General features: G+C 39.6%; 1 protein-coding gene across 1 annotated transcript in view; it reads right to left on the reverse strand.

Moving 5' to 3' along the window:
- SUGCT (succinyl-CoA:glutarate-CoA transferase) overlaps nt 1–26,504 on the reverse strand; it is a 934,720-nt gene that overhangs the window by 772,720 nt on the left and 135,496 nt on the right. Inside the window, exon 9 of the mRNA XM_063452136.1 lies at nt 3,498–3,593. Within this exon, the coding sequence (XP_063308206.1) occupies nt 3,498–3,593 (96 nt within the window). The remainder of the gene's footprint in view (nt 1–3,497; nt 3,594–26,504) is intronic.

The raw sequence follows: 26,504 nt of genomic DNA on the forward strand, positions 1-26,504 counted from the left end.
TCCGCAAGGATAGAGAACAATGTGGCAAGAGTGTAGAGATAGATGGGGGAGCAAACCCTGAAATTGAGGCAATATATAAAAGAGAGCTTAAAATATACCGGTGAAGAGGAACCAAAGGAAGGAGAACCAAGCAATGGTAAAAAAAGATGGAGGAAACAAGGTGAGGTTAAATAGCTATGGCAGGGGAAATGCAGCAACAGGAATGGGGGAGATGAATTGGTTAAATGAACAATAACGTTGAGGAAGAGGGCATAGATTATATACATATAATGCATTTCCAAATATGCTTTTTTTTTTATCTTTTTGGTATTGCCAAATGCAACTGTATTTGTGATTACCTTACCAGCACAGTAAGTGTATTAGTCAAACATTACAACAGACCTCACCTTATATCAACTTTAAATCAAGAAGAAGCTCCAAAAAATAAGAACAAAATGCAGTAGTTAAAATTATAGTAGTTCAATCCCAGGTTTCTGAACTATAAATACATAGTTCACATCCTGGGAACATGATTCTTGACAAAAAGAATCTTTAATCACATAATTTGGCAAGTTTTGTGCAGTCTAATTAAATATTACATTCATTGGACTGAAGCACTGGGGTGACTGTGATCAGGCTATTGTCATGCACAAAGATGCAGATGTTCGAAATCGTTTACATTTTTGCCTAACAAATCCCCAACATCTGTGCAAAAAGACCGCTTGAGGAAGAAAAAAAAAAAGAAAGAAAAATTATGTAACTTAAAAAATACAATATTTTGACACTTTAAAAAAAAAAAAAACACAATTTAAATGATATGCCACATCTTACTTTCAGTTATCAATTTTCGGCATACTTATTAGCCAACTGTAATTTGCTGCTAATTTCCACGCTAAATGACTGTGCAGTCGCAGAAACTCACTGTAGTGCTTGTTTATTTTTAATCTAGGCTAAACCAGTGATAAAAGGTTGAGAAATATGTTTGTAAAAGGAACATTTAAAACACATTGTGCCATCAGCGAGTATAATGTATGTGCGGGCCAACAATTCACAGATGTTTTGCTTTAAAATGTGCTCTGTACTGAAAGCACATGGAGTAAAGAAAGTGCTCAAAGACTTATGCTGGAATGTTTTAAAAGCACGTCTATTGGAGAATCAACGTGGTGTATAAGCAGGCCAAAAGTAGGTCTACTGAGCAAATTATGGTCCTTTAGGAGTTTTTGCAAAGTGTGATACCTTATGTTAAATAATGGATGTTAAACAGACATGCTGGTAAACCTGAGATTTTAGAATACTTTTTAAGGACATTTGCATCTTCAGTATAATGTTTCTAAGATGCAGTTGTAGGTAAAATTCTATACCATTGGGTAGCAATTTCCATCTCACGGTTTGCCCACACGATGACCGTTTATTGACCTTATCCTTTGTTGAGAACGGTAATCCTTTACAAGTCTTATCCGTTAAGAACCTGTCATTTTCTCTATTTCTTTATTATCAATCTGTTATTTAATGTATTTATATATTATAAATCTTTTGGTGCTAACCTAGTCAATTTTTATTAAGTGTATTCTGTAGGGTTTGATTTGTAAATCATAGCATTCTTCGATCATACCATCTTCATAGAGTTTCTCACTTCTTATTTTATAAACTTACCAAATTATTGCTCCTATTACGTGCATTCTAATTCCATATGCATACATGTTTGATGAGATATGCGTTAAAATTCATCAAGGCAGTTGTATCTATTTCCTGCTCTTTTATACAAAAATTATGTTGCTCATGGTCTACTCATTTTTAAAATGTTTGTAGGATTATATATTAAATATCTTTATCCTATGATAATAATAGCGACTGTTCTTGCAAATGTTAGACATTATAAGTGTCCTATCAAAGCTTGATTTTATATATTTATTTAGATATTCAATAAATATTGGCTAATTGATGCCAAAATGAGTGGACAGCCCTGAATCTATACCTTGTACCTGTCCACATACCAGAAACTGTAAATATAACAGAGCAAATAAAATGTCTAAGGTGTACTATACTTGAGCATTTTGTTTTAAAATTGGTTTCAAATACATTCTAATAAAGGGCTTTGAAAAAACTTCAATAATGTGGAAAGCCTTAGTAAACAGGTAAATGGACAGAGAATCGGAAAAAAAAAGCATAACAGGTGAGATAGTAGATAGAGCTGTAAACCAACCCATAGATTGTAAGAGAAATGCAATGCTCTGTAAATCAGGCAATTTACCTAGAGGAGAACTACTGTAATCTAAATTGTTTAAATGAACATGATATCACCAGATTAAAGTTGAACCTTTAAATGAATGGATTAACGAGTTTCCCACAGCGCTGCTAAGCAGAAGCCAAGCTCCCCACTTGTTTGGATAAGGACAATACATCCAAAGAAAAGCCCTAGTTACTACTAATACTATCTGCCAAGTCCAGATGGTGAGTCTGCTGTGTTGGACCCAAACACTTAAGAGAATAGACAACTTGTTCTACTTACATCATCTTCCATGTTATTTTATTAGCAATTCAAAATAATGTGTTCATTAAACAGGACATATTACACTGAGCTTAAGACTTTGTATGACAAATGGGTCTGAAATGTGTGGCAGTGCTTATGCTTCTGTCTCTGAAGAGTGTAAACCAAAAATACAGATGTCAAATTACACTACTACAACATTTCTTGAGAATTTACTCAAAAAAACTCCTATAATCACACTACATTACTGTATGGTCCAGTTTCTAACACATGTTTAGCATTTATTCAGTTGATTGTATAAATCAGTATTCAAAATCAAAAATTGAGGAAACAATCTATATTTCATAGTTTAGAGAGTATGATGTCTGATTTTCTCTGGAGATGGATTGATGGATGGATCAACCTCCCCAGTCTTCTGCACACCCAGTGAGATGTGGTTTAACAACAGACCATAGACTATAACTATGTAAGAGAATTACAATTGGATTGTCTTGATCTAGACCTTACGGTGACCTAATTATGTGCCAGCATTTCAAATTTATTGTAATTTTCCACCAAGATCTCACTATGATCATTATGATTCTCACCCAATTACCTCTTCATTCCCCTAACATCTTACCAATAGCTTCTCTCTGATAACTCTTTCAGCCATCACCTCCAAACTTCCCCTGCTACCTCTTGTCTCAAATCCCCATGGTTTCCTTTAGATTGTAAGCTCACGGGCCATCTAGCCAAGCACTTTGTATAAAAGAGCTCCAATGGCTAGATATCAGCTTACGGGCAGGGCTCTCTTACCTCTTGTATTTGTATGTGTATATTGTACGTTTCTCCACTAATTGTACAGCGCTGCGGAATCTGTGTGCGCTTTATAAATAGCAATAATAAATAAATAAATAAATTTCACATTATGAACAAGCACATAACATAGAAAACGCACTGTTTGGCTTACCATTACATATGCTGAACACCGAAGGCTTTTTATTTAGCACAGTCTTTAAATAATACTGGCAAATATATTACCAAAGCCTACCTGATAAGGGACGATACTTCCATGGGCGGTTCCCCAACGCTTGGCTTCCATTCCACCATTAAGGAAATTTGCTGCTATGTGACTCAAACAGGCCACCTGAGTGGACAAAAACAACAAACTAGATCAACATCATGCAACAACATATAGATAAAGGCATTGCACATCAGCCCTATCCAAAGGGCCCTCCATCCAAGGAGGACTTGGGAACATCCCTATGGGTGCACAGGTCTCACAATGTAGCAATGTGAAATTCAAGGTGGAATAATGATCATTCATTAAAAACTTCACTTCTATTTTCCAAACGTGTAGACACAGCAGTTACAGTCTGGGAATGATTCTACATTGAGTTCTAAAAAGGCCTATTATGTTTCATCCATGAATGTACTATTAACATAGGCTATGAGTCTGTTCTTGTAGAAAATGTGTTAATTTTATTGTGTACTCTGTGTGGAATCCTTCCCAGTCTTCAATTTCTGTGACTGGACTTTTTATGAAATAAAAAATGAACTACTTATTTACATATGCCACGTCTCTTTTTTTCAGTTTATGCAATTTAGTTTCATTGCTGGACTCCATCTCCTGAGCAGCTCTGGAATTTATTATTTTGTATTAAATACACCGAGTTCTGTTTTCCAGAATATGAAATATGCTTACATTTTAAACTCACTAAATACATGTTTACTGTTTCAAAACTTAAAGGAACACTATACTGACAGGAATACAAACATGTATTCCTAGCACTATAATGTTAAACTAGCTGTTTAGGTTGCCAGACCCTCTCTCTGTGAAGATAAAAGGTTATTTTACTCAACTTTTCTCCACCGCCACGCTGGTCTCGCCACAGTTGGCCCCGTGTCTGACATCAGCAATCTTGATGATCTCTGTCAATTTAATGCATTTCCAGAAGAAAGCACTGAGAGCCCATTGCGCATGCGAGGCAAAATACCTCGCTGCACCAATCAGAATCTCTATTGGGAGCTTTCAGCATCTTCATGCAGCTTTCTGCATCTTCATTCTCTGAAAAGGCAGTTTTTACAGTGATCAGCCTGCATGGACATGTTATAGACCCGAGAACCACTACATTAAGCTATAGTGGGTCTGGTGACTATAGTGTCCCTTTAATTCCCCTTATATTATATACTGTAGTTCTGACAAAATGTTCCTTACAACGTGTATATGAAACAGAGGTTGACAGTAATGTGCAGTGCGTATGAGTGCATCACAGAGACAAGAACTCAAGCGTATATGCATTAAGCATAATTTTAACAGAGAAATTAGAGTGGCACAGTAATGTGCATTTTGAGTGTATAAAGAAGCTCAACCCTAAAAACAGCTAATAAGCAATATTAAGCAATATTATATTATGTAGAGTCCCCTGCCATCCAAAGGTGAGGAAGATGGGGGACACTAGATCCCACCTGCTTTTAATATTAGAGCCCCCAAATGCAGCCCAATGGTGGGGGCTGGCAGGGACATTAGGTCTCCCCTAGTTTAATAAATCTGCTGGTCAATGGTAAGGGATGCAGGAGACACTAAGTTCGCCTGTTCATTTTAAGTATAGCCCTCACCCACTGACCATGGGCGGGGCTGCAAGGAAGTCCTCCCACATTATTTTATAATTAGAGCCCTAATGTAAGGGCTTCAACACTTTATTGTAGTCCAGCTGTGGGGGACACGAGATGGACATTGATCTGTCCACTACCCATTAAAGACCCAACCCAAAGCCCATGAGTGGGGGCACAGCGGTTTATGTTACTAATGACTGTGCAGCAATATCAGGCACTATTTAGCAGAAATGCCCCCACTCATGGAGGAGATATAAAACATCCATTGTAATGATGAACCCATAGGCAGTTTTTAACTATTGCTGCTAGTGCTGTCAGTGGGCAAATATTAATCCCCCACCTTGTTTGTTTGCTGTCCCATTAGATGCCCTTACTATTATGTCGTTACACTCCACTCCTCTAGACTGCAATCTCATTTGAGCAGGGTCCTCATCTACCCATTGTTCCTGTATCATTTTGTAATTGTCTCTTTTATTGTTAAAGTTCCTGCTTTCATAATATTGTAAATAATAATAATAATATTAATCAAAGCAACCAGTCATTGGGCATTTTAGTGGCTTTAGGATTAGTTCAGAGTTCGGTTTTTCAGCAGAATTGACCGAAATCGTGATTCTTCCAATACTGATTCTTCAAGCCTAATTGAGATTAATATAGATGACGTTACTGTATGACATATAGGGCTGATGTAAGTATGTGTCCATACCAGTTGGCATACATGAGGAATACACAGGGCTCATAGTTGTGTAATGATCAATTGCAAATGAATTACAAACTATTTATTTACATGATGTAATCTGCCTACGCATCTGTTAAATAAATTTTTGTATTACTAAAACATTAATTGCAAATGAGTGTCAGAAATGTATTTATTACATTAGGGTAATAGTGCCTGGTTTAAATGAAAACATATTATTCGGAATATGATCTGTACTGTTGTACAGATCAACCATTTTTAAGTAAGAAAAAATAGAAACATGCAGAAAATTGTATGGCAATATCTAACCTGCTAAGTGTTTATTTTTCTAGTGTAGTGTAGTTTGACAGGTAAGCATGCATAAACATTTCGCAAGATGGTTTACAAAGAGACATGGATGTTGCAGCAAAATGAAATGTCAATAGTCGACTGCACTTTTTTCTTTTGATAGTAAGAATAATCAGAAATGTTAGGTAATAGGCTAAACTGACATGTCAGAGTCAAATTGGCATTGTAAGCTTATACAGTAACAGAAATTAACATGTTATGTCAAGAGGCTGCACTGTTTTTTTTCCTTGAAAATAAGATTAATCGGTATGTCAAGTTGATGAATAGTCAGATCTAAAATATTAACAAGGTAACATAAAGACGACAGAAACAAAGGGAAAAAAAATCAGGCTGTATCAATTGGCTGTTTGCTTAGTAAAAATTACCTCTGGGCAGGAAAACATTCAGTGAGAAACAACAAACAAAAAATGGTTATCCTATATCTCTGCCATTAAGAAGCTGCCTGGTTAGCCTATATCTCTGCCTGTAAGAAGCTGCTCAGCCTATACCCCTTAGTAAGTGTATAAAGTGTATAATGACCCGCTGAGATTGGTCACGTGAGCTCCAACTGGTTGTACCCCACCCGTCTTGGGCTGAAATACAGTTCACTGCACTGGTCTTATAAGTCCTTTGTCAAACCGCAAGCTGGTTTTGAACTCAGGGCCTAGTGATAGGCCTCTGTAAGAAGCATTGATCAAAAGCCTTCCGAAGATGGGAGTATCGAGTGTGGAACTGTCCCATTATAACCATTGGCCCAGGAAGGGATCGGTTCTAAGGAGGGCCGAGTCGGCGAAATTGAAGCTTCCTTCGGGGCACCTGCCTCCGTTTCCTCACATTCCGCACTACGTGGTCTCGTCCAGCTTGTTTTGGTTTAGCTTTGCATCATAGTTGCTCAGGTTGGAGTGTTGAGCCTTGGCATTCGTCACAGAATTCGAGCAGGTGAGGCATTAGAACTTGAGCGGCAGGACATACGAGCCCAGAAGTTTTGACACAGCTCGTAAAATTTGGTTTCAAAGAGATGGACCGCTGGGCCTACTTTACAGGATAGAGGTTTTGGTGCAGCGGCCATGTTGCCACGTGGTCGCGTGAATGGCAGAGAATAAGGTGGCTACTGCCGCGTAGTTAGTGTTTCCAGTTGGGACCGGGATAATCCGACCGGTTCGGGAGGTGGGGTAATGGGGCTTTAGTAGGTTTACCTAGAGGTGCGCAGCCCCAGGTGGGTGATCGGCCGCTTCACCCAACTGGGGTGCCAGCAATGCCATTAGGCCACAGGGCCAGACTTCAGGAAAAGCTTGAAAAAGCTTTTTTTTTTCAGGACCCCTAGTGTCCCCTTTGTTAGAAGTATCGTCTGTGCTTGGTTCTGAGTTATTTGTTGCTTTGTTTTAGCAGTGTTTGTAAATTAAATGCTTGTTTTTGCAGGAGCTCCTGAAAATCACATATTGCCTGCTTGAGAGTTAGGCCCCACCACCCTTAATAAAGGGTTTTTCAACCAATTGAGTTTCGTCCCAATTCCAGACTTTGTCAATTGCACTTGCCTCTTTCCCAGGTAGCTTCTCTTTAAAAACTCCCTCAGATTTTAATGCCACCTGCAACATTACAAAAGGAACCAAAGAGGCTGGATGGATTGCTCTGGTCTAATAGACATGTTCATTTCCTACTGCCAGCATTTTTCCAAGAGTTGTGTGAGATACTGTTTCTTCTAGCAAAAAATAATATATTAATAGTATATAAAGTGCAGTCAATGCAAAAGAGATTCATATATTTCCAATATTTCTGGAAGTGAACTTTTTTAATTAGGTTACCTAAGACATGTTATTTTTATGAGTTAAAAACAAGGACTTGAGCTCATTGTTTTACTACGCAGCACTGATATAAGATATAAGAATAAAATTATTTATTTTTAAAGTTATTTTTGAAGAAGGAATGTCACCACTGCATGCCCATATATATTTCGGATAACTGGTTTGGGTTTGATATATATCTATATATATATATCTTTTAAAGAGACTTGGCACCATTTTTTAACACACATGGACACAATATTTCTTGGATGAGTATGGGAACATTTTGTGCCAGGGGTGTGGCATCCAGTGGCATCATATTATCTGTCAAGTTTCCTGCAGTTTTATGCCATGAGTGTTGGAGACATTTGGTAAATTAATAATCAATATACCCCGTTCCACTAACAAAGGTATAAAGTAAGCAATACAGATATTATTAAAATATAAGTCCTAAATGCACTGATCAATCACAGCAATAAAATCACTGACAGGTGAAGTCAATAAAAAATATTATATTGTTACAATGGCAACTGTCAAGGGGTGGGATATATTAGGCAGCAAGTAAACAGTTAGTTCCTAAATCTCATGTGTTGGAAGCAAGCAAAAAGATCTGAGTGACTTTGTCAAGTGCTAAATAGTGTTAAAAAGAAAGTTGCCTGGTCTGATGCATCATATGTTCTTTTAGATCAGGTGGGTGACTTGGTGTTTGTGAATTGTTTACCTGGGGAAGAGACGGCAGCAGGATCCATGGGAAGGAGGCAATCCGGCAGAAGCAGTGTTATGCTCTGAGCAATGTTCTGCTTGGAAACCTTGGATCCTCACATTCATGTGGATGTTACTTTGACACATGCCACCTAGCTAGAGTTTGTTGCTGACCACGTATATACCTTCATGGCAATGGTGTTCCCTAATGGCAGTGGCCTCTTTCCGTAGAATAATGCACCCTTCTACACTGGAAAAATATTTTCAGGAATGGTTTGAGAAACATGACAAAGAATTCAAGGTGTTATCTTGCTTCCAAATTCTCCAGATCTCAATCCAATTGAGTATCTGAGGGATGTGCTGGAACAACAAATCTGATCCATGGAGGCCCCACCTTGCAACTTGGCTTTTGTAGAGTCCACGCCTCAACAAATCAGAGCTGTTTTGGCAGAACAAGGGGGGCCTACATAATGTTACACAGGCGGGATTATTATTGGGGCTGATCAGAGGATATTAGCTGAGGGCGTAGAGGAGGTTTAGGTTAATTTTCCCCTGGTTAATATGTCATCCCAAGTACATATAAATTCCAAAGCTATTATACAGGGGATGAGGAAGAAGTGTGAGTTAATTTTATGTCCCCAGCTTTGGATGATAAAAGTTATAGTTACTAGAAGCAGTGGCGGACTAAGGGGGGGGTGGAGGGGGCGGTCCGCCCCGGGTGCCACCAGGTAGGGGGATACTATAACCCAGGTCTGAGAGCTAAAGGGGGACATGTGAGCTGTGCCGCATGGCAGCTGGGGTGTCGCACAGCTCACAGGCAGAGACAAGCAAGCTGAAGTGGCCGCACGGAAGTTTGGGGGTGGAGCTATGGCTGTTTGGGGGCAGAGCCAATCCGAAAGTGGGGGCAGGGCTTAACACGGCCCTTTTTTTGGTATAGTGGGTATATTTTTTTAGTATAACTGTGCTTGTTTGTACATTATTTGAGTTAATAACAAGCATGAAGTGTATGTATATGGTTTTTCTCATAAAAATGTTAAGGTATATGTTGTTGTTTATTTTGCTAATGTGCATTGTCTGATCATTTCTATTCTAGAAAATTGATAAGCCCATTTGCTAACTAAAGGAAAAGAATAAATAGCTAAACTGTTAATAGTGATGAACTGAAGATTCAAAAGACTGATTGAATTCCAATGAAAATATTAATTGGAAATTAAAATAGTCCAGTTGATATTTTGATTAGAAAGCTTAATATATATTGCTGATTGAAATACACAGACTTCCAAAAATCACATCTGGCTTTCTCACAGTACTGCCATTTACAGTAAATTGTCAGCTATTACACTGTCTGTTAAATAGTTTATTTGTAGTTTCATTCAACACCTACTCTTACAAATGTGTGCTTTTGTACCTTTTGTAATTAGACATCTTAAACAATTTTGTAGTGTTTTTGTTTAAGTGCTATTTTCAATTGTTATTTTAAACAAAGAAACTACTATTAAATTGCAGGTGTTAACGAGGTAAACTTTGGATGTTCAGAGTACAAGCAACCCCACTAAAGACCCTCTGCAATTATACCAAAGAAAATTATAGTAAAAGTGATATTAACAATCATAAGAACAAACTCTTATTGTAGTAGTGTTGGTGTTATTAGGCTACGGGTTCAGTCTCACTAGGTTTAATAAAATAGTTTTAAGAGGTTTGAAAAAAACCTGGGGATTCCTTGAGATCCTTAGCTCCTGACTCAGATATAATAATGAGGAATTTAAATTTAACATGATCGATTTAATATCAGTGGATAAAGATGTGGAATTTTGATGTGGAAAGATGGAAAGATGGAAAGATGGAAAGATGTGGAAAGATGTGGAAAGATGCCACTTTCTTAGACTCTGTAGATCATTTTAAAAATGAGTAGAACAACAAAAATGGCAGCAAATCACCAACAAGGGGTTCCCTCACCCTTTTGAAATGTATAGCAAGATAAAATATGGGAGGTGCTCAGCGCAAAAGGTAAAATAGAATATACATATGGTACAAGGCAGTATCAAGTATATAAATCTATGAATACAAAGCAAAAGACAAATTATGGTGCAGTACAATTGGTAGGCTAAGGGGGATATGTATAGGTCAAGTGCACACTTGAAAATTAGAAAATATTCTCCCTAAAAAGCAGACGCTGAGAAGCAGCTTTCAATCTTTCAAGCACTATTTGCTGTTGCATTCAGCTTTTTTTTTTACACAATAAAGTACCTTTTATATATATATATATATTTACCTGTGGAGTATCCATATATACAGCTTCTACCACTTATCCGATTCCTGCATATATCCTTGGGTGGGGATTATTCCACCTCACGTTCTTCATACCAGAACAGGATATTGCTCTGGGTTACGTAAGTAGGATTATTTCCTCCTTTTATATCATTTCTGTAAGTGTACCATACCATTGGCATTTTTTATTCCACATGATGTCTCCATAACTTTGGAATCAAGCTTGGAAGACCTTCTACATATATCCATAGACGGGGAATATTCAGTCCAGGCCTTCCAAAAAGAGCTGGTACAGCTATAAAAAGTGTGAGTGTGCACTTGACCTATACATATCCCACTTAGCCTACCAATTGTACTGCACCATAATTTGTCTTTTGCTTTGTATCCATAGATTTATATACTTGATACTGCCTTTGTACCGTATGTACATTCTATTTTACTTTTTGCGCTGATCACCTCCCATTTTTAAAAAGGCCTGCATGTTTTAACTTTTTTTTTTCCCCTTTTGAATAGCATAATATTCAAGGAAATAATGAATATGCACATGAATAATGAATCATCCCAGTAGAAATCTACTTGCCGTTATGGAGTCAGTAAGGATTTTTTTTCCCTCTTTTTGTGACATTATCGATTTAGTAAAATATCTAAATCTTTTACGTATTTTTCACAATGTTAAAACATTTGAAATGCTTATCCAAAAATATAAAATCAAGGCCATAATTTGCCATTGCTTCAAAATGTTTTTTTTTTTTTTTTTGCAGTAGTATAAAAAGGTGTGTTTAAAGGTTGAACTCTTTATTTTTTTTACTCAACCTAGATTATAATGTAATTATGTATCAAGCAGACAACAAATACTAAATAAAGGTTAGGTGATCTATTACAATTTATATCGTATTAGCAAGCTTAAAACTTTTATTCTTACATGTACAAAATAGCTAATGTTTGATAAGGGATTTAAATATAAAATGTCAACTACCCAGACAGTAAAAACAGACATAGGCTTCGGCATAGCATAGTAAACACAATTTGTTATTTTTACATAAATTGGTTCATTCAATCGATATAAATAAGTATAAATAGATTGAGATTGGGTGAGTCACTATAAAGTGATGGAAAACAACAAATCAAACTAGGCTATTTTCTTATACATGATTTTGCTTATATTTAATACTTGTCTTTCTTACCCTTAAAGGAACAATTAACCTAATTCGTGGCCCCTCCTTTGTACTGAGGGCCACCATCACCTATTTTACATACTTCTACACTGTGTACATTGAAAGCATAGGCAGGTGCAGCACATTTTATGGCGCACCCAGTGAAATTTACACTGATACGCTACATTTAAAGAGGTGAAGTGAAAAAAAATATCATTACAATGGCAACTGTCAAGTGGTGGGATATATATCAGGTAGCAAGTGAACAGTCAATTGTTTAATTTCATGTGTTGGAAGCAGGAAAAATGGGCAAGCAAAAAGGTCTGAGTGACTTTAACAAGGCTCAAATAGTGATGGCTAAATGACTGCGTCAGAGCATCTCCAAAATGTTAAGTATTGATCCTGGTATGCTGTGGTTATATCCTACTGAAAGTGGTGCAAGGATGAACAACCGGTGAACATGCATGTGGGAATTAAAGGCTAGCCCATGTGGACCGATCACACAGAAGAGCTACTGTGGCTCAAATTGCAGAAAAATTTAATGTTGGCAATGATATAAAGGTGACAGAACCTGATATTAGGAAGGTGGTTTTAATGTTGTGGCTGATCACAATATTTTAATTGACCAACATTTAATGAATATTAATTCATAAAAATATTTATTTGTAATAATCACATTAAATATGTTTTTTTTTTAAATTAATTATCAGCATTTTTTCTAGCTTTTAGTAGGAATCTAAATGCGGAATACAAGGACAATTTTAGATCAAACACTAGACAATAATTGTTAGACAAATCGTGAGTACACAACCAGGCTTGGAACCCCGCACCCCTTGCTAGGGTTATTGAGAAAAAAGAGAAAGATGTGCAAATGGTAGAATTAGCCAAAAATTATCATAGAAAATACATCAATAATACAAAATAGTAAAAAAATAAAAAAATACAAATAATGAAAACAAGCTGAAATAATGAAATAAAAATATAAGAAAAACATATAATGAAATTAATAACTAATCCATTTGGCAATTAAAATTATATTAATAGCAATAATTTAATACGAAAATTAGATATCCCATTTAACATTAAGTTCAAGGGGAGACCTGGTTCTTAAAGTAAAAATCCAATACATCTCCCGCTTGGACATAACGTGAGGAAGGTTGATATCCTATTGGGAAGCTGCACTCTGTCAATGCCCTGAAAACAAAAAAGTGATAAATTATCACCATGTTTTATCACCAAACTCAAACCATCCCTTGGGTCTATTCCTGCTGGTGGTCGTCTCTCTCTCTCAAATAAATTCAGGGGCAGCCTGTCACCAACCATTGTAGCTTTTTTGGCTACCACATTGCCTTTCAAAAATAGAAACAACCTTGATGTGGCAGGTGAGCTTACACTTGAATGGCCATTGAAATTATACTAAAAACCTCCAGTTATTTAGATGTGCATAGAGATTTGGGATAAAGTGCAGTTAACTTAGTTTTTATTGTATGTATTGGGGATTATGTTTACTCTAGTCATTGCTGCCACTCAGGAACAGTGGAAGTTTTAGTGCAGGGCTTAATTCTGTATGTTTATATTCACAGAACTAACTGTAACCACCCATCTAGGATGAATGAAGGAGACCATATTCCACTAAATGTATGTCTGAGTGCCACTGTAGTAGTAGCTATGCAAGTGGAACTTGATTTTGCTCTTTACTCAACTACTCAAGTTGGTATTAAGTGGCAGTGGCTAATAATATGTCACAGAACTAACCGTAACCACAAGTCTAAAATTAATAAAGGAGGCTATCTACCACTCGAAGTTTGTGTGAGTGCCACTGCGGCAGTAGCTTGGAAAGAGGAACTTTTTTTTTTTTTTTGCATTTTACTCAACAACACTTTTCCCACAATAAGTATTTTCTTTCTACAGCTAACAAAAAAACACTAGGATCAATGACACAATGGCAGTCTCTTATCTCCCATTAAAAGTTGTTTAAAAATGCCACTGGCAGTAGCTAGCTAGGTAGTTACAGATGTAAACCAAACCTATTCTTACACTAGACTCAATTACCAGATTATCTTCCACTCCAACACAGGCACTTTCAGGGTAATACACTGTCACGTCCTGTTCCTGCTGCGGATCGTTTCTGGCTATGGCTTCTGGTATCCAGTACTCTTTTTACAATTCTTGTTTAGTTTTTCTTGTTTTTTCTTGTTTTCTATTCCATGTCTGGTTTTCTTTATGCTGGGTTTTCTGGGTTCATTCCTGTATTCCGTTCCTGGAATTCCCAGTCTCCTGGATTCCTTTATATGTTTGTTTTATGTTGCCACACCCGTTCCTTTTCCATTATTCCTTTTGTTTCAGTTGGTTCCTGAAGGCAGTTGTTACAAGTCCTCTGCCCCTTCCTTGCAGGTAAGTGCTGTGTGTGTTTTATTATTGTTTATTTAGTCATGCATATCTAGTTAGTTAGTAACCCACCATAATTGGAGTACTTTGCCGCAGTTGGTGGGCTGCATACATCTTGGCCATTTATGTATGTCTAAATCTCCAATGTTTTACATATATAGTACTTAGTTTTGTCTCCTCTTGTATTGCCTTATATATCTTGTCTTGTTTTATTTTGTATTCCCAGTCCATGTACAGTCCTGTCCTGCCCTGTTCATGTTTCCCTCATGTCTTGTGTGCATGTTCTGGGGTTTGCTTTCTATCCTTCTTTAGTTCAGGTTTCTACTAGTTTTGTCTTGTTTTCTTGTTTGGTGCCTGTTCTAGTCTTGCCTTGTTTCTAGTACTGGATACATACCTGCTGCAGAGCCTCCCTATCCAGATCAGGGAGGTCTGCATATTTTCTTCTGTTTCTGGGATCCGCAGAAGCTGCATCAGGGCCCTGGTATGTGGCCGCACAAACCCTGGTGCTCAACACCAGGGGGCGTGTGGTTACCCTGCACCAGGCCCTGATTGTTTCATTTCCACGAGGTTGACTCCGATCATCATCAGGCACACAGGGGTCCTGGTTTACATACCGTCGCTTGAAAAAGACCTTTCCGGTCGAAACGTTGCGTTGCATTCTGTCATAATAAATCTGCCTGCGGCTTGAAGTTGGAGTGCCTGTGAGTTTTTTCTTCTTGGATTATTGTACTGGGATTGCTGGTCCTGCTCTGGAGCACCCTTGGCCGTTGGGACTCTTACTCTACATACCGTCACCCGTGACATACACACTGTGCCGCTGTTGGTCTGTCTCCTTCAATATCTGCAGTCAAAGTGTCTTGCAGAATCCTGCTTGGAAGTATTGATTGTTTTACTTCTCCTACCTTTTTCTTCTATTGGTCACTTGATCGGTGAATCTTCTTCGATCACTAATCCTTCTTGCTTAAACTCCCTTCATGTGAATGTTAATCCATCAACTCTATCCTATAAGCTTGCTGCCATAGTGCCTTTTTATCCCAAACTAATATTTTTGTTATAAAAAAATTCAGTACATTTAAAATCTTTAAAGGATCAGACTGAGGAAAATGTTGGAGGAATTGGTGCTATACCGAAAAAGTAGCTAAACATCCAAAGTATTCAATATTCCACACAGAATATAGGTTTTTATTCACCTAACTATGTAATAGTACATTTAGCTTTATCACTTGAAGATCAGGCACTCTTTTGTCATGCTTGAAATTATCTCTTAAAGGACCACTCTAGGCACCCAGACCACTTCAGCTTAATGAAGTGGTCTGGGTGCCAGGTCCTTCTAGGGTTAACCCATTTTTTCATAAACATAGCAGTTTCAGAGAAACTGCTATGTTTGTGAATGGGTTAAGCCTTCCCCCTATGTCCTCTAGTGGCTGTCTCATTGACAGCCGCTAGAGGCCCTTGCGTGCTTCTCACTGTGATTTTCACAGTGAGAGCACGCCAGCGTCCATAGGAAAGCATTGAGAATGCTTTCCTATGTGACCGGCTGAATGCGCGCGCAGCTCTTGCCGCGCGTGCGCATTCAGCCGATGGGGAGGAGAAGAGGCGGATCGGAGGAGGAGAGCAGGAGGAGATCTCTCCGCCCAGCGCTGGAAAAAGGTAAGTTTTTACCCCTTTCCCCTTTCCAGAGCCGGGCGGGAGTGGGTTCCTGAGGCTTGGGGCACCCTCAGGGCACTCTAGTGCCAGGAAAACGAGTATGTTTTCCTGGCACTAGAGTGGTCCTTTAAAAGTCTGCTGGAAGTTTAATTTAAATTTACCAGCATTCAGACTGTGGAGTTTCATGCTTAGTGTTCCAGCTCTTTGTTTCAATAAATCTTGCATCTTGATGATATTGGAATATCCTATTGCAAGAGAAAAACATCTTGCAAAGTAGAATGTATTGAGGGAGATGCCATGTGGGTTTACAAAACAGACTGTCTGTATGTTTTCCAGGGTATACATGCGTGACTCACGGATACGTGTACATGTTGGCATCTAGAAGGTGTCTTTCAGACAACAGTATGCCATGAAAGGAAGTGGATTTTGAATGTGGTTATGATTACACAAAAAGGTTTTTTAAACTCTTCAGTTGTGGTTTAAGGAATTTCTTGGCAAGGTTCATATCCTTCCTACATTTAATTAAAGCCAGGTTCTGCAAACAAACCTTGTGTTTCAATAAGTGTTAACACTTTTTCTTGTTTTCTTTAATGATGTAAATTATATACAAAGCCATGATGTGCTTCTTCATATAAATTAGGGACGTAACACATCCAGATTGTGTAAAGATCTATATCTATTGACTGCAAAATCAATATGAGCCTTAAATCCTAATACACATGATTAACCAGCTTTGCGTGTCAAAAAGAATATTCACAACTCGATCCTTGATATAGTCAGGCAAAGTCAAGCTCGTTAATATTTATTTTCTTGGTTGTTACATGTGGGAATCCCATTATACACTATAAAATTCTCCAGGGTGTAATCAGTCAGATTTTGAAGACCCAGACAATGCTGGTAGGAGTAATGAGTGAATGCTTAAATTCTGTAAATACAAACATAAACTACGCTTTTGAAGCTAACAGACATTAAATGGGGCTTTTTAACTGCTAACATCCTTTCCTAGTCTTCACGTGTCTGCAGTAAATTGCTCATTGGAGGACCTTGTGCAGTAATCATGATTAAATCTATATAAAACTGTTGAGCAACTGTTAAGCAGAGTACATTGTAAACACTCAAATGAATATTGACAGTGTAGTTTTATGATGCAACAGAATGACTTTTGAAGGGAAACTGTCACACTTACACCACGGAATGAAACATTTAAAATTATCTATAATGTGCTAATCTTTTTTCATGTGATGTTCTAAATTCTTTTAAATTTATAGCAAAGATTTAGAAAATTACATTATAATACAGTTCAGACAAGGCGAAGCCAGGACATACATTGTAAATTTAGAGGAGAAATTTTAACTTTTTAAAGCTTCTTCAATGCTTACTGAATACCAGGTGCAAAGGACAGAGTTTATAACAATGATTGACAAGGAGTTAAGATGGAGGTGCCCAGTTACTGAATTTAGAGGTGTGGATTTCTACATTTTATTTTATTTTTCAAACCTCACAAATATATATCTGTTAAATATAGGAATAAATTAGCATAATATTAAAAACTGGAAAGAACAGTTGTCCAGGCATTAAATGCTTCTAATACAGTAATTTACCTTTTCGGTATGTATTTCTTCCATTTTTATAGTCTACATATATTTTTATTGTTGAGTGAGCTATTACAGTCAATATGTTTTATGAAATATATTTTTAGTTAGACGTATTCCATTTTTACTAAAAATTGTAAGGGTAGTGAAATATTGTAAGTTTAGTGGATATTTTATAAAAGGCCTTTGTCCTAAATAAGCTAATTAATATTGAACATTTATTGTACAAGTTGATTACAGTTTCTTTTTCCCCAATATTGTATTATTAAAGGAGCAAAAGACATCAAAAAGAAATATTGAGGTATATACAGATCAATATTCATGCTCTCTGAGCCCTGTCATTTGACTAGGTCCAAGCCACATATCTTCCATCAGTGCACTCCACCTTGAACAATATGCATTCCTTCATGAACTTTGCATGTTCAATCGCGACTCATGTGCATTCCATCTTGAACCCCATGGATTTTATAGTTATTGAACATTCTAATGCCATTAAAAGGTGGCAGGTTCTGACGTAAGTCTTATGGAAGTAATGGGTGATTTGTATGTAAATTACAAGCAAGATATATCATTGATAATCTTTATTGCCAAAGACGTTCATCTGAATAGCACTGTAGTGAAATGAGTGGAACAGCAAGTGCAATTTTCAAACAGCAATAAAAAAGACAAGATTTATATAACTGTCATGCCCCAAAAAGTGTTGCAAAAGTTCTAAGAGTTGAGAATTCACCCTGGAAACAAATAGAATGAGTAGGGATATTACACTGGTAATGATTCCACCTTTTCAATGTTGCACCATATTTCAGGACCCAACACCTCTTCTTTCCTTTTTGGGTCTATAGGATAGATATACTATACTATATCTATTCCATAGACCCAAAAAGGAAAGAAGTGAAGATGTAAAGAGTAGAAACAGAAGAGAGAATGGAAGAGAAAAGGGGAGGATAGAGAAGGAGAAACATGTTCATATTTATTACATGTAATCTGAATATAGAACAGACATTTGTACCTGTGAGGCTGCTTGGATTGAGATCACAACAATCAACCATTTCTCCATGAGATGTACTCCAACTATGAGAACCAGGGCAAGGAGAATTGTTCTGTTATGCCACGTCTGGCATCCATTTATTAATCAGGCATGCATTAGGTGACCCCCAGAGGGCTGTGGTCAGTGATTTCAATGAATTGAACAGGTGTTTAGTAATGGATGTCTAATATGTAATAATTAGTAATTAGAAGTGTTATATATAAGCATTTCTGCTGGCATATAAGGAGGTAGAATGCCAAAGATCAGTGCCATCTGTGGGAACTACCACGCATTTATATATCTATAATATGGAAAGTAATAGTACATTTGACATCACATAGTCAAAGAGGAAGGATGTGTTCAGCTCAGCATCGGGGTCTCCATGGACTATACACCTTATGAAGGAAGATAGTCTTTGGGGTGATATTACAAAATATCTGGTTAAACAATTCAGTGAGTAAGTCTGTCTCACTGGGCTTATGTTCTTGCAGGTTATGAGACTTCTAATCACATTGCTGGCCTTGATTTTCAAGCACCTCAACTAAAATAAGGTTCTGTGGTCAGGTCGTTGCATACCTGCTTCATCTGCTGTTGATGATACACCTGAGCACTGGACTAGTGATGTTAAATAGCCTTAAAGTGGGTACGCAAAATTGGCTATATCTCTTTGGTGGCCAAAATGGAAGCAATCAGCTGCAGTTCATTTTGATACAGATTTATTAAAGCCTAAGTACATGGCCTGAAGGCACTGTGCTAGCTCAGTGGTTTTATGTACTATGGTGCCAACAGACCTCACACCTTATATCTGTTAAAGTAGAATAATATTATTTATCTATAGAACCAGAGTGATATCAGAGTGAATGCCTGCGTTCATCACATTATCTTTATTATTATTATTATTATTATTTATAAAATCACAACAAATTCCAGAGCCATGTACAATGGGTGGACTGACAAACAATTGTTATTATTATTATTAATTATTATTATAAGACACGTTGGACACACAGGAACAGAGGGTGTAGAATACCCAGTTTAAACGAGCTTTCATTCTAGAAGGAGTGGGGGAAAGGTGAACAAGAGGTAAGGGTAGGATGTATTTCATGTATGGGAAAAAGTAGGTTACTAGAATAGTTTACAATGAAGGGTTATTTTTTTGGATGACAAAGTTGCAGGAAAGGAAGCAGGGTTACCAATTTGTGGGAAAGGAAAGCCCTAGAGAAACCTTAAAGGTGGGCATCATAGGTGCGAGCACCAACAGATGCAGATCTTCGGCACAGCGTAGGTGCCTGAATGGGATATACTTGTGTATTAGTGAGGCCAGGTAGGTAGGAGCAGCCTTATTTAAAGATTTGCAAGCATGCACCAGAATTTAAATTGAGCCCTAAATCTTACAGGAAGTCAGTTTAAGGACTGATAGAGGGGTGAAGCAGCTGAGGTGAGCCATCATTATAGACTGTAAAGGGGCACGCTGTAAATGCGTAAGACCACTGAAAAGTGAATTGCAGTAGTCAAAGCGAGAGATGACAGCGGCATGGAACAGCATCTAAGTCGTATCTGGTGTTAGGGGCAGATGCAATCTTCTTGAGATGGAAGTGGCAGGATTTAACAAGTGACTGAACATGAGATGTGAAGGATGAAGGAGAGGTTGGAGTCGAAGAACACCTGGGAAGCGAGCCTGCAAGCTAGAGCTCATGGTAGTGCCATTGACTTGGAAGGAGACAGACATAGGATTAGCAACACTTGAGGGAGGAAAGCTGAGAAGTTCTGTTTTGGATAGATTACGTTTATGGAAGTGAGCAGCTATCCAGTTGAAAATAGCAGAGAGGCAGTCAAAGACATGAATCTAGAGGGATGGCGAGATGGAGAGGACAGATTGATCTGTGTGTCATCTACATAGAACTGCAAGCCAAGGGTCCCATAGGCAGTGGTGTATCCTGGTTTTGTGCTGCCCTAGGCAGGACAAAACTCAGGTGCCCCCCTTCTCCCCCCCCCCCCCCCCGCGCCACCCCACCCAACCCTTCCCCCCGTCCCACCTTCTAAATACACACACACAAACATTCACTGACAGATACGCATACACTAGCTAACAGAAACACACACTCACTAACAGACACATACACTCACAGGCAAACACACTCACACTAACAGACACACACACAGTCAGACACACACACTAACAGACACAGACTCACTAACAGACACACACACTCACACTAACAGGCAAACACACACAGACACACACTAACAGACACACACACACACACACTCACTAACAGACACACACACTCACACTAACAGGCAAACACACACACAGTCAGACACACTAACAGACACACACACACACATTAACAGACATGCACACAGTCAGACACACACTAATATTAACATATATATTTTTTTTATTTAACCCCCCCAGCCTCCTTACCTTTGGGAATGCTGGGAGGGGGGGTTCTCCCATTCCCTGGTGGTCCAGTGGCTACAGGGCGGCACTGGCGGGCGGCTGGCGAGGGAGCACTTCCTCTGAGCTGTCTGCTCAGCTCCCTCGCGGGCCGCAGAGTGAGGCTGGGAAGCGGAGCCGGAATATGACGTCATATTCTGGCTCCCAGTCTCACTCTGCGGCGCGTGAGGGAGCCGAGCAGACAGCTCAGAGGAAGTGCTCCCTCGCCAGCCGCCCACCCGCCCACAGCACCCTGCACGCCCGGCCAGCATGTCAGTTAGTTGCAAGGCTAACAAGACATTTGCCCTGGGCATTTGCCCTAGGCAAAAAACGCCGCCCCCTGGAAAATGCCGCTCAAGGCAAATGCCTTGTTTGCCTCGCGGCTAAAAAGTCCCTGCCCATAGGCACTCTCAATAGAAATCACGTCAACAGAAATCATGTCAAGTGGGAGAAGTTCATATAGTGTAACGTAAAATCCTACAGGCTGGTGTTTCAGCTACAATAATATGTGAGAGTAGTCTGATGACGCCTTGGAAACAGTTTACTTAGATTGATGCATGATACCAGTGATATAGGAGGAAATAGTATCGCAGTAGGAATGACGTACAGTGAGGCAATGTGTGGATCGAAGTTCAGCAACAAGTGCCGATACCATAACAAATAATAAAATGCTGTACTTTGAGCTGCAACCTCCAAAATAATGCCTTAACAGTTTATTGTGCAAAAATAATTCAAATACAAAATACCTTATGGCAGACCGTTCCATTTCCTCAGACCTAATGCATTTCATGCAGGAATGTGCACATAATGATAAGTTCCCACATGAAACACGTTCTGAGGGATCGGGATGGTCTGTAATAAGATATTTTATATTTGAATCTATTTTTGTACAATAAAGTGTTACTGCATTATTTTATAGGCTGCAGCTCAAAGTTTTTTCTCATGAAGGATTCATCCCTAAAGCACAGCATTTTATTATTTGAAACTTTTGAAGTCTGTTACCAAGGATGCTGAGCCAAGGGATCTGCACTACACTGTGTACATACTCAGCAGTGAATGCCAGGTTAACCCTTTAAGGTTATGGATTGCAAGTAGTGGTTATTTTCCTTTATATTTTTTATTTGTTAAGATATATCTGAAATGTCCCTTCATATACTCACTGGATTAAATTGCCAGTGTCAAACTCAGTACAAAGCAGATAATCAAATTATTTTTCTAAAATTATCTAGAATGTACATTTCTGCCTAACCTGACTCATGTAAAATCAATGTTACATCTAAAAGATTAGCCTCTAATTAACAAGGTTATTCCAGAGTCAAACAACTATGATTGAACAAGTCTGCTCTTTAAACATAAAACTAAAACGACAGCCGAACACAGTGGTTTAGTGAAAGGGTTAAAAGGCTTACTGCAAACACAGATATGTAATTAATCATGTATACATTAATTGCATTAAACAAAAGGAAGAAAACAAGTACTAGTTTGATATTTTAATGTGGTTAAAATGATTGCAGTCGTCAGCATCTCTGAACTGTAGTCAGCAGATTCCAAACACATCTTTATCTTCATATTTACATCAGATTAAGCCTACTTCATGTTTGGAGTCAAAAAGACATACACCCACTGACCACAAACTATTCCTTCAAAGATTACTCGTTGGCCTTACTGTACTAAGAGTGAAAAATGCTTTTCAAAAGTCCAAATGTAAAATTATTCATTTCAAATCCATGTTGTGATTCGTGTGTGAATCCAGTTTAACCCCTTAAGGACCAAACTTCTGGAATAAAAGGGAATCATGACATGTCACACATGGCATGTGTCCTTAAGGGGTTAATACACCAATTTGGCTACATTAATAAAGGATTTGGAACATTTTGGATAATTTGGGAGTTTCTGACACCTAATTAATATATCGTTTTCTCTTCTCCACAATGTGCTGCAGTGGTATTATATGAAATTATATTTTATAGAATTGGAGCACTGATGCATTGTAAGGGAGTCATTTTTCTACTTCCACGTTTTAGTATATTCATTTGCCTTCAAGGAAGATTCCCAGAGGGATGCTTTATGTAACAAGCAAAAAAACATTGCAGCCTCTGGAAGGCATTAGGCAACTGCTGCATTACGTGGTCTCAGGGCCGGTGCAAGGATTTTTGCCGCCCTAGGCAAAAGTAAAGTTTGCCGCCCCCCATCCCCCCCCCCCCCCGATATGACATCACAATGCCCCATGTTAACTAACGCAAGTGCTGCAGTGCCACCGTGTTTACATTAAAAGGCCTGCAGGGACAGGCTATAGACACCAGAACCACTACATTAAGCTGCAGTGGTTCTGGGGACTAAAGTGTCCCTTTAATGTGAGGTAAATTAGAGATTAGTGCCACGAATAATATACTAGATTGCCTACTTACAATCAGATGAGGATGGTGATGGGCTCTACCTGCAGTCTGGCTCCACTGGTCTGGTGTAGAACAGGCTCTCTGGAGGCTGTTTGTGTTCTGGGAGAACAGGAAGAAGGCTCCATTTTTTTTAAGGCCCTTTGCACAGCTCAAGGTCTGGGCCCCAGGGTCCACCTTAATGTTCCACCAATTAGTTTGTTCACAGGAGTAGGGGATGTCCTGATATGTGTGTAAGGAATGCATTGTGTGAATCTGTGTTTGTATGTGTAAGGGCTGCAATGAGTGTTTCTGTGTATGTACGGGATGCAGTGTGTGCGTCTGTAAGGGGTGCATTGAGTGTGTGTAAGGAATGCATTGTGTGTTTCTGTGTGTGTAAGAGATGCATTGTGTGTAAGGGTTGAATTGCTTGTGTGTGTGTGTCTGTGTGTAATGCATTGTGTGTTTTTCTGTGTGCAAGGGGTGCATTGTGTGTGTGTGATGGATGTCAATCTCTCCCCCCTCCCTTGTCACTCTCTTCTCCCCCTCTCCCTCCCTCGTCACTCTCTTCTCAACCCCCCTTGTCCCTCTCTTCTCCCCCCTCTTCTCCCCCCTCCTCCCTTGTCACTCTCTTCTCCCCTGCGTGTCCCTCTCTTCTCCCCCTCCCTTGTCACTCTCGTCTCCCCCGTTGTCACTCTCTTCTCCCCTCCCCACTCTCATTCCCCCTCCTAATCCCGTCAATTCCCCTCCCTGTCAATTTATCCCCCCCCCTTTCAATTTATTCCCCCCACCCTGCCTGTCCATTTATTCCCCCACCCTGCCTGTCCATTTCCCCCCCCCTCCCTGTCCATTTATCCCCCCCGTCCATTTATCCCCCCCGTCCATTTATCCCCCCCCTCCCTGTCCATGTATTCCCTCCCCCTCCTGTCCATTTATTCCCTCCCCCTCCCTGTCCATTTATTTACCCCCTCCCTGTCCATTTATTTCCCCCCCTCCCTGTCCATTTATTTCCCCCCCCTGTCCATTTATCCCCCCCCCGTCCATTTATTCCCCCTTCCCTGTCTGTCCATTTATTCCCCCCTCCCTGTCTGTCCATTTATTCCCCCCACCCTGCCTGTCCATTTATTCCCCCCTCCCTGTCCATTTATCCCCCCCCCTGTCCATTTATTTCCCCCCCTCCCTGTCCATTTATTTCCCCCCCTCCCTGTCCATTTATTTCCCCCCCTCCCTGTCCATTTATCCCCCCCCTCCCTGTCCATTTATTTCTCCCCCCTCCCTGTCCATTTATTTCTCCCCCCCCTCCCTCTTCATTGATTTCTCCTCCTCCCCTCCCTGTCCATTGATTTCTCCCCCCCCCCCCTTCATTGATTTCTCCTCCTCCCCTCCCTCTCCATTTATTTCTCCTCCCCCCCCCTCTCCATTTATTTCTCCCCCCCCCCCTCTTCATTGATTTCTCCTCCTCCCCTCCCTCTCCATGTATTTATCTCCCCCCCCCCTCTCTATTTATTCCCCCCACCCTCCCCTACCTCTATAGTAGCGTGGCCGAGCTCTGTATCATGGTCCGCGGGTACAGGGAGCTTTTGTTTCCTGTACCCGGCGGACTAACAGGAAGTGAACACCAGTGTTCACTTCCTGTTAGTCCGTCCGAGTACAGGAGACAGATGCTCCCTGTACCGGCGGACTATACTGCGCTCGGTCACGCTACAGAGAGGGAGTGACAGGAGGGAGCGCTGAGCGATTCCCTCCTGTCAGCCCCCTCCCTCTCCTCATGCTGTGCCCGGGCGGTGCGCCCTCATGGACGCACCAGCCCGGGCAAAGCTGCAGCCGCCTGAGGCTCTCTACAGAGCGCTCGGGCGGCTGCAGCATTAGGGGGGCCGGCGCTCCTGGCGGCGCCCCTTCCCAAGGGGCGCCCTAGGCGGCTGCCTAGTCCGCCTTACAGGTAGCGCCGGCCCTGCGTGGTCTTGCTCACCTCCAAATCCTGTCCATTCCTGAACAACTTCTGATGCTGGATGCTACTCTTTCCTGTCCTTTCATGAACTGTGTTTCATTTCCAAAGGATGTGCCTTGTGGTGTCATTGGTGAGACATTATAGTTGCACACTTTGTCATCTCAATTATGACTCTAGCCTATGGCTCATTAAATGCACTTCTTGGAATATCTACTGCCCAGTAATGGTGCATAGTTATGTCTATTATATTGTTTCTGTGATTTCTAGTTTTGACTCAACTCTAATTTGACTTCATTGACTTCTGTTATCTTAGACTTCGGCTTATCCCCGACTATTATCTACCAGTTCACAAAGGTGTTTTTCTTTTCTGTAGACGCTGTGCTACACCAATCCCAAGGATTAGTATGCAGTTTGTTTTTTGTATCTCTTGCAATCTCACAGATAGGTTGTCCGGAGTGTCAGATTATATTGCATCCTGACAGCAACAGGATGTAGGGTGTTGATTTTAGCAGCATTTGCAACTTAAAGGGACACTATAGTCAACAGAACAACTACAGCTTATTGTATTTGTTCTGGTGCGTATAATCATTAACTTCGGGCTTTTTGCTGTAAACACTTAATTTTTAGAGAAAAAGTAGTGTTTACATTATGGCCTAGTGATAACTTCATTGGCCACTTCTCATATGGCTACTAAAGGTGCTTCCTGGGGCAGTGACATTCAGTGTCTCCACCCTCTGCATGGAGATACTGAACTTGATTCAAAACATCTCTATGATGAGATGCTGATTGGCCAGGGCTTTGTTTGACCTGTGCTGGTTCTGCCTCCTTGACAGTCGGATTGTGATTGGCATTTGATCAACACTGCTAAAGACGTCACCCAAGCAAGCTGTTCAGGGGTAGAGCCAGCAGTAGAAGACTGGAAAAGGGTAATATTTTGCTATATTTAGTGGGTAAGGATGGGCAAGGTGGGCTAAATGGTGGTTTTAACACTATAGGGTCAGGAATACATGTTTGTGTTCCTGACCCTATAGTGTTTAATTTATTGATATAGTGAATATTAGACTTGTATCTTTACATCTTTACATGCAGTTGTATGCAACAG

Source organism: Pelobates fuscus, chromosome 4 (genome assembly GCF_036172605.1).
Source record: "Pelobates fuscus isolate aPelFus1 chromosome 4, aPelFus1.pri, whole genome shotgun sequence".
Classification (NCBI taxonomy): Eukaryota; Metazoa; Chordata; class Amphibia; order Anura; family Pelobatidae; genus Pelobates; species Pelobates fuscus.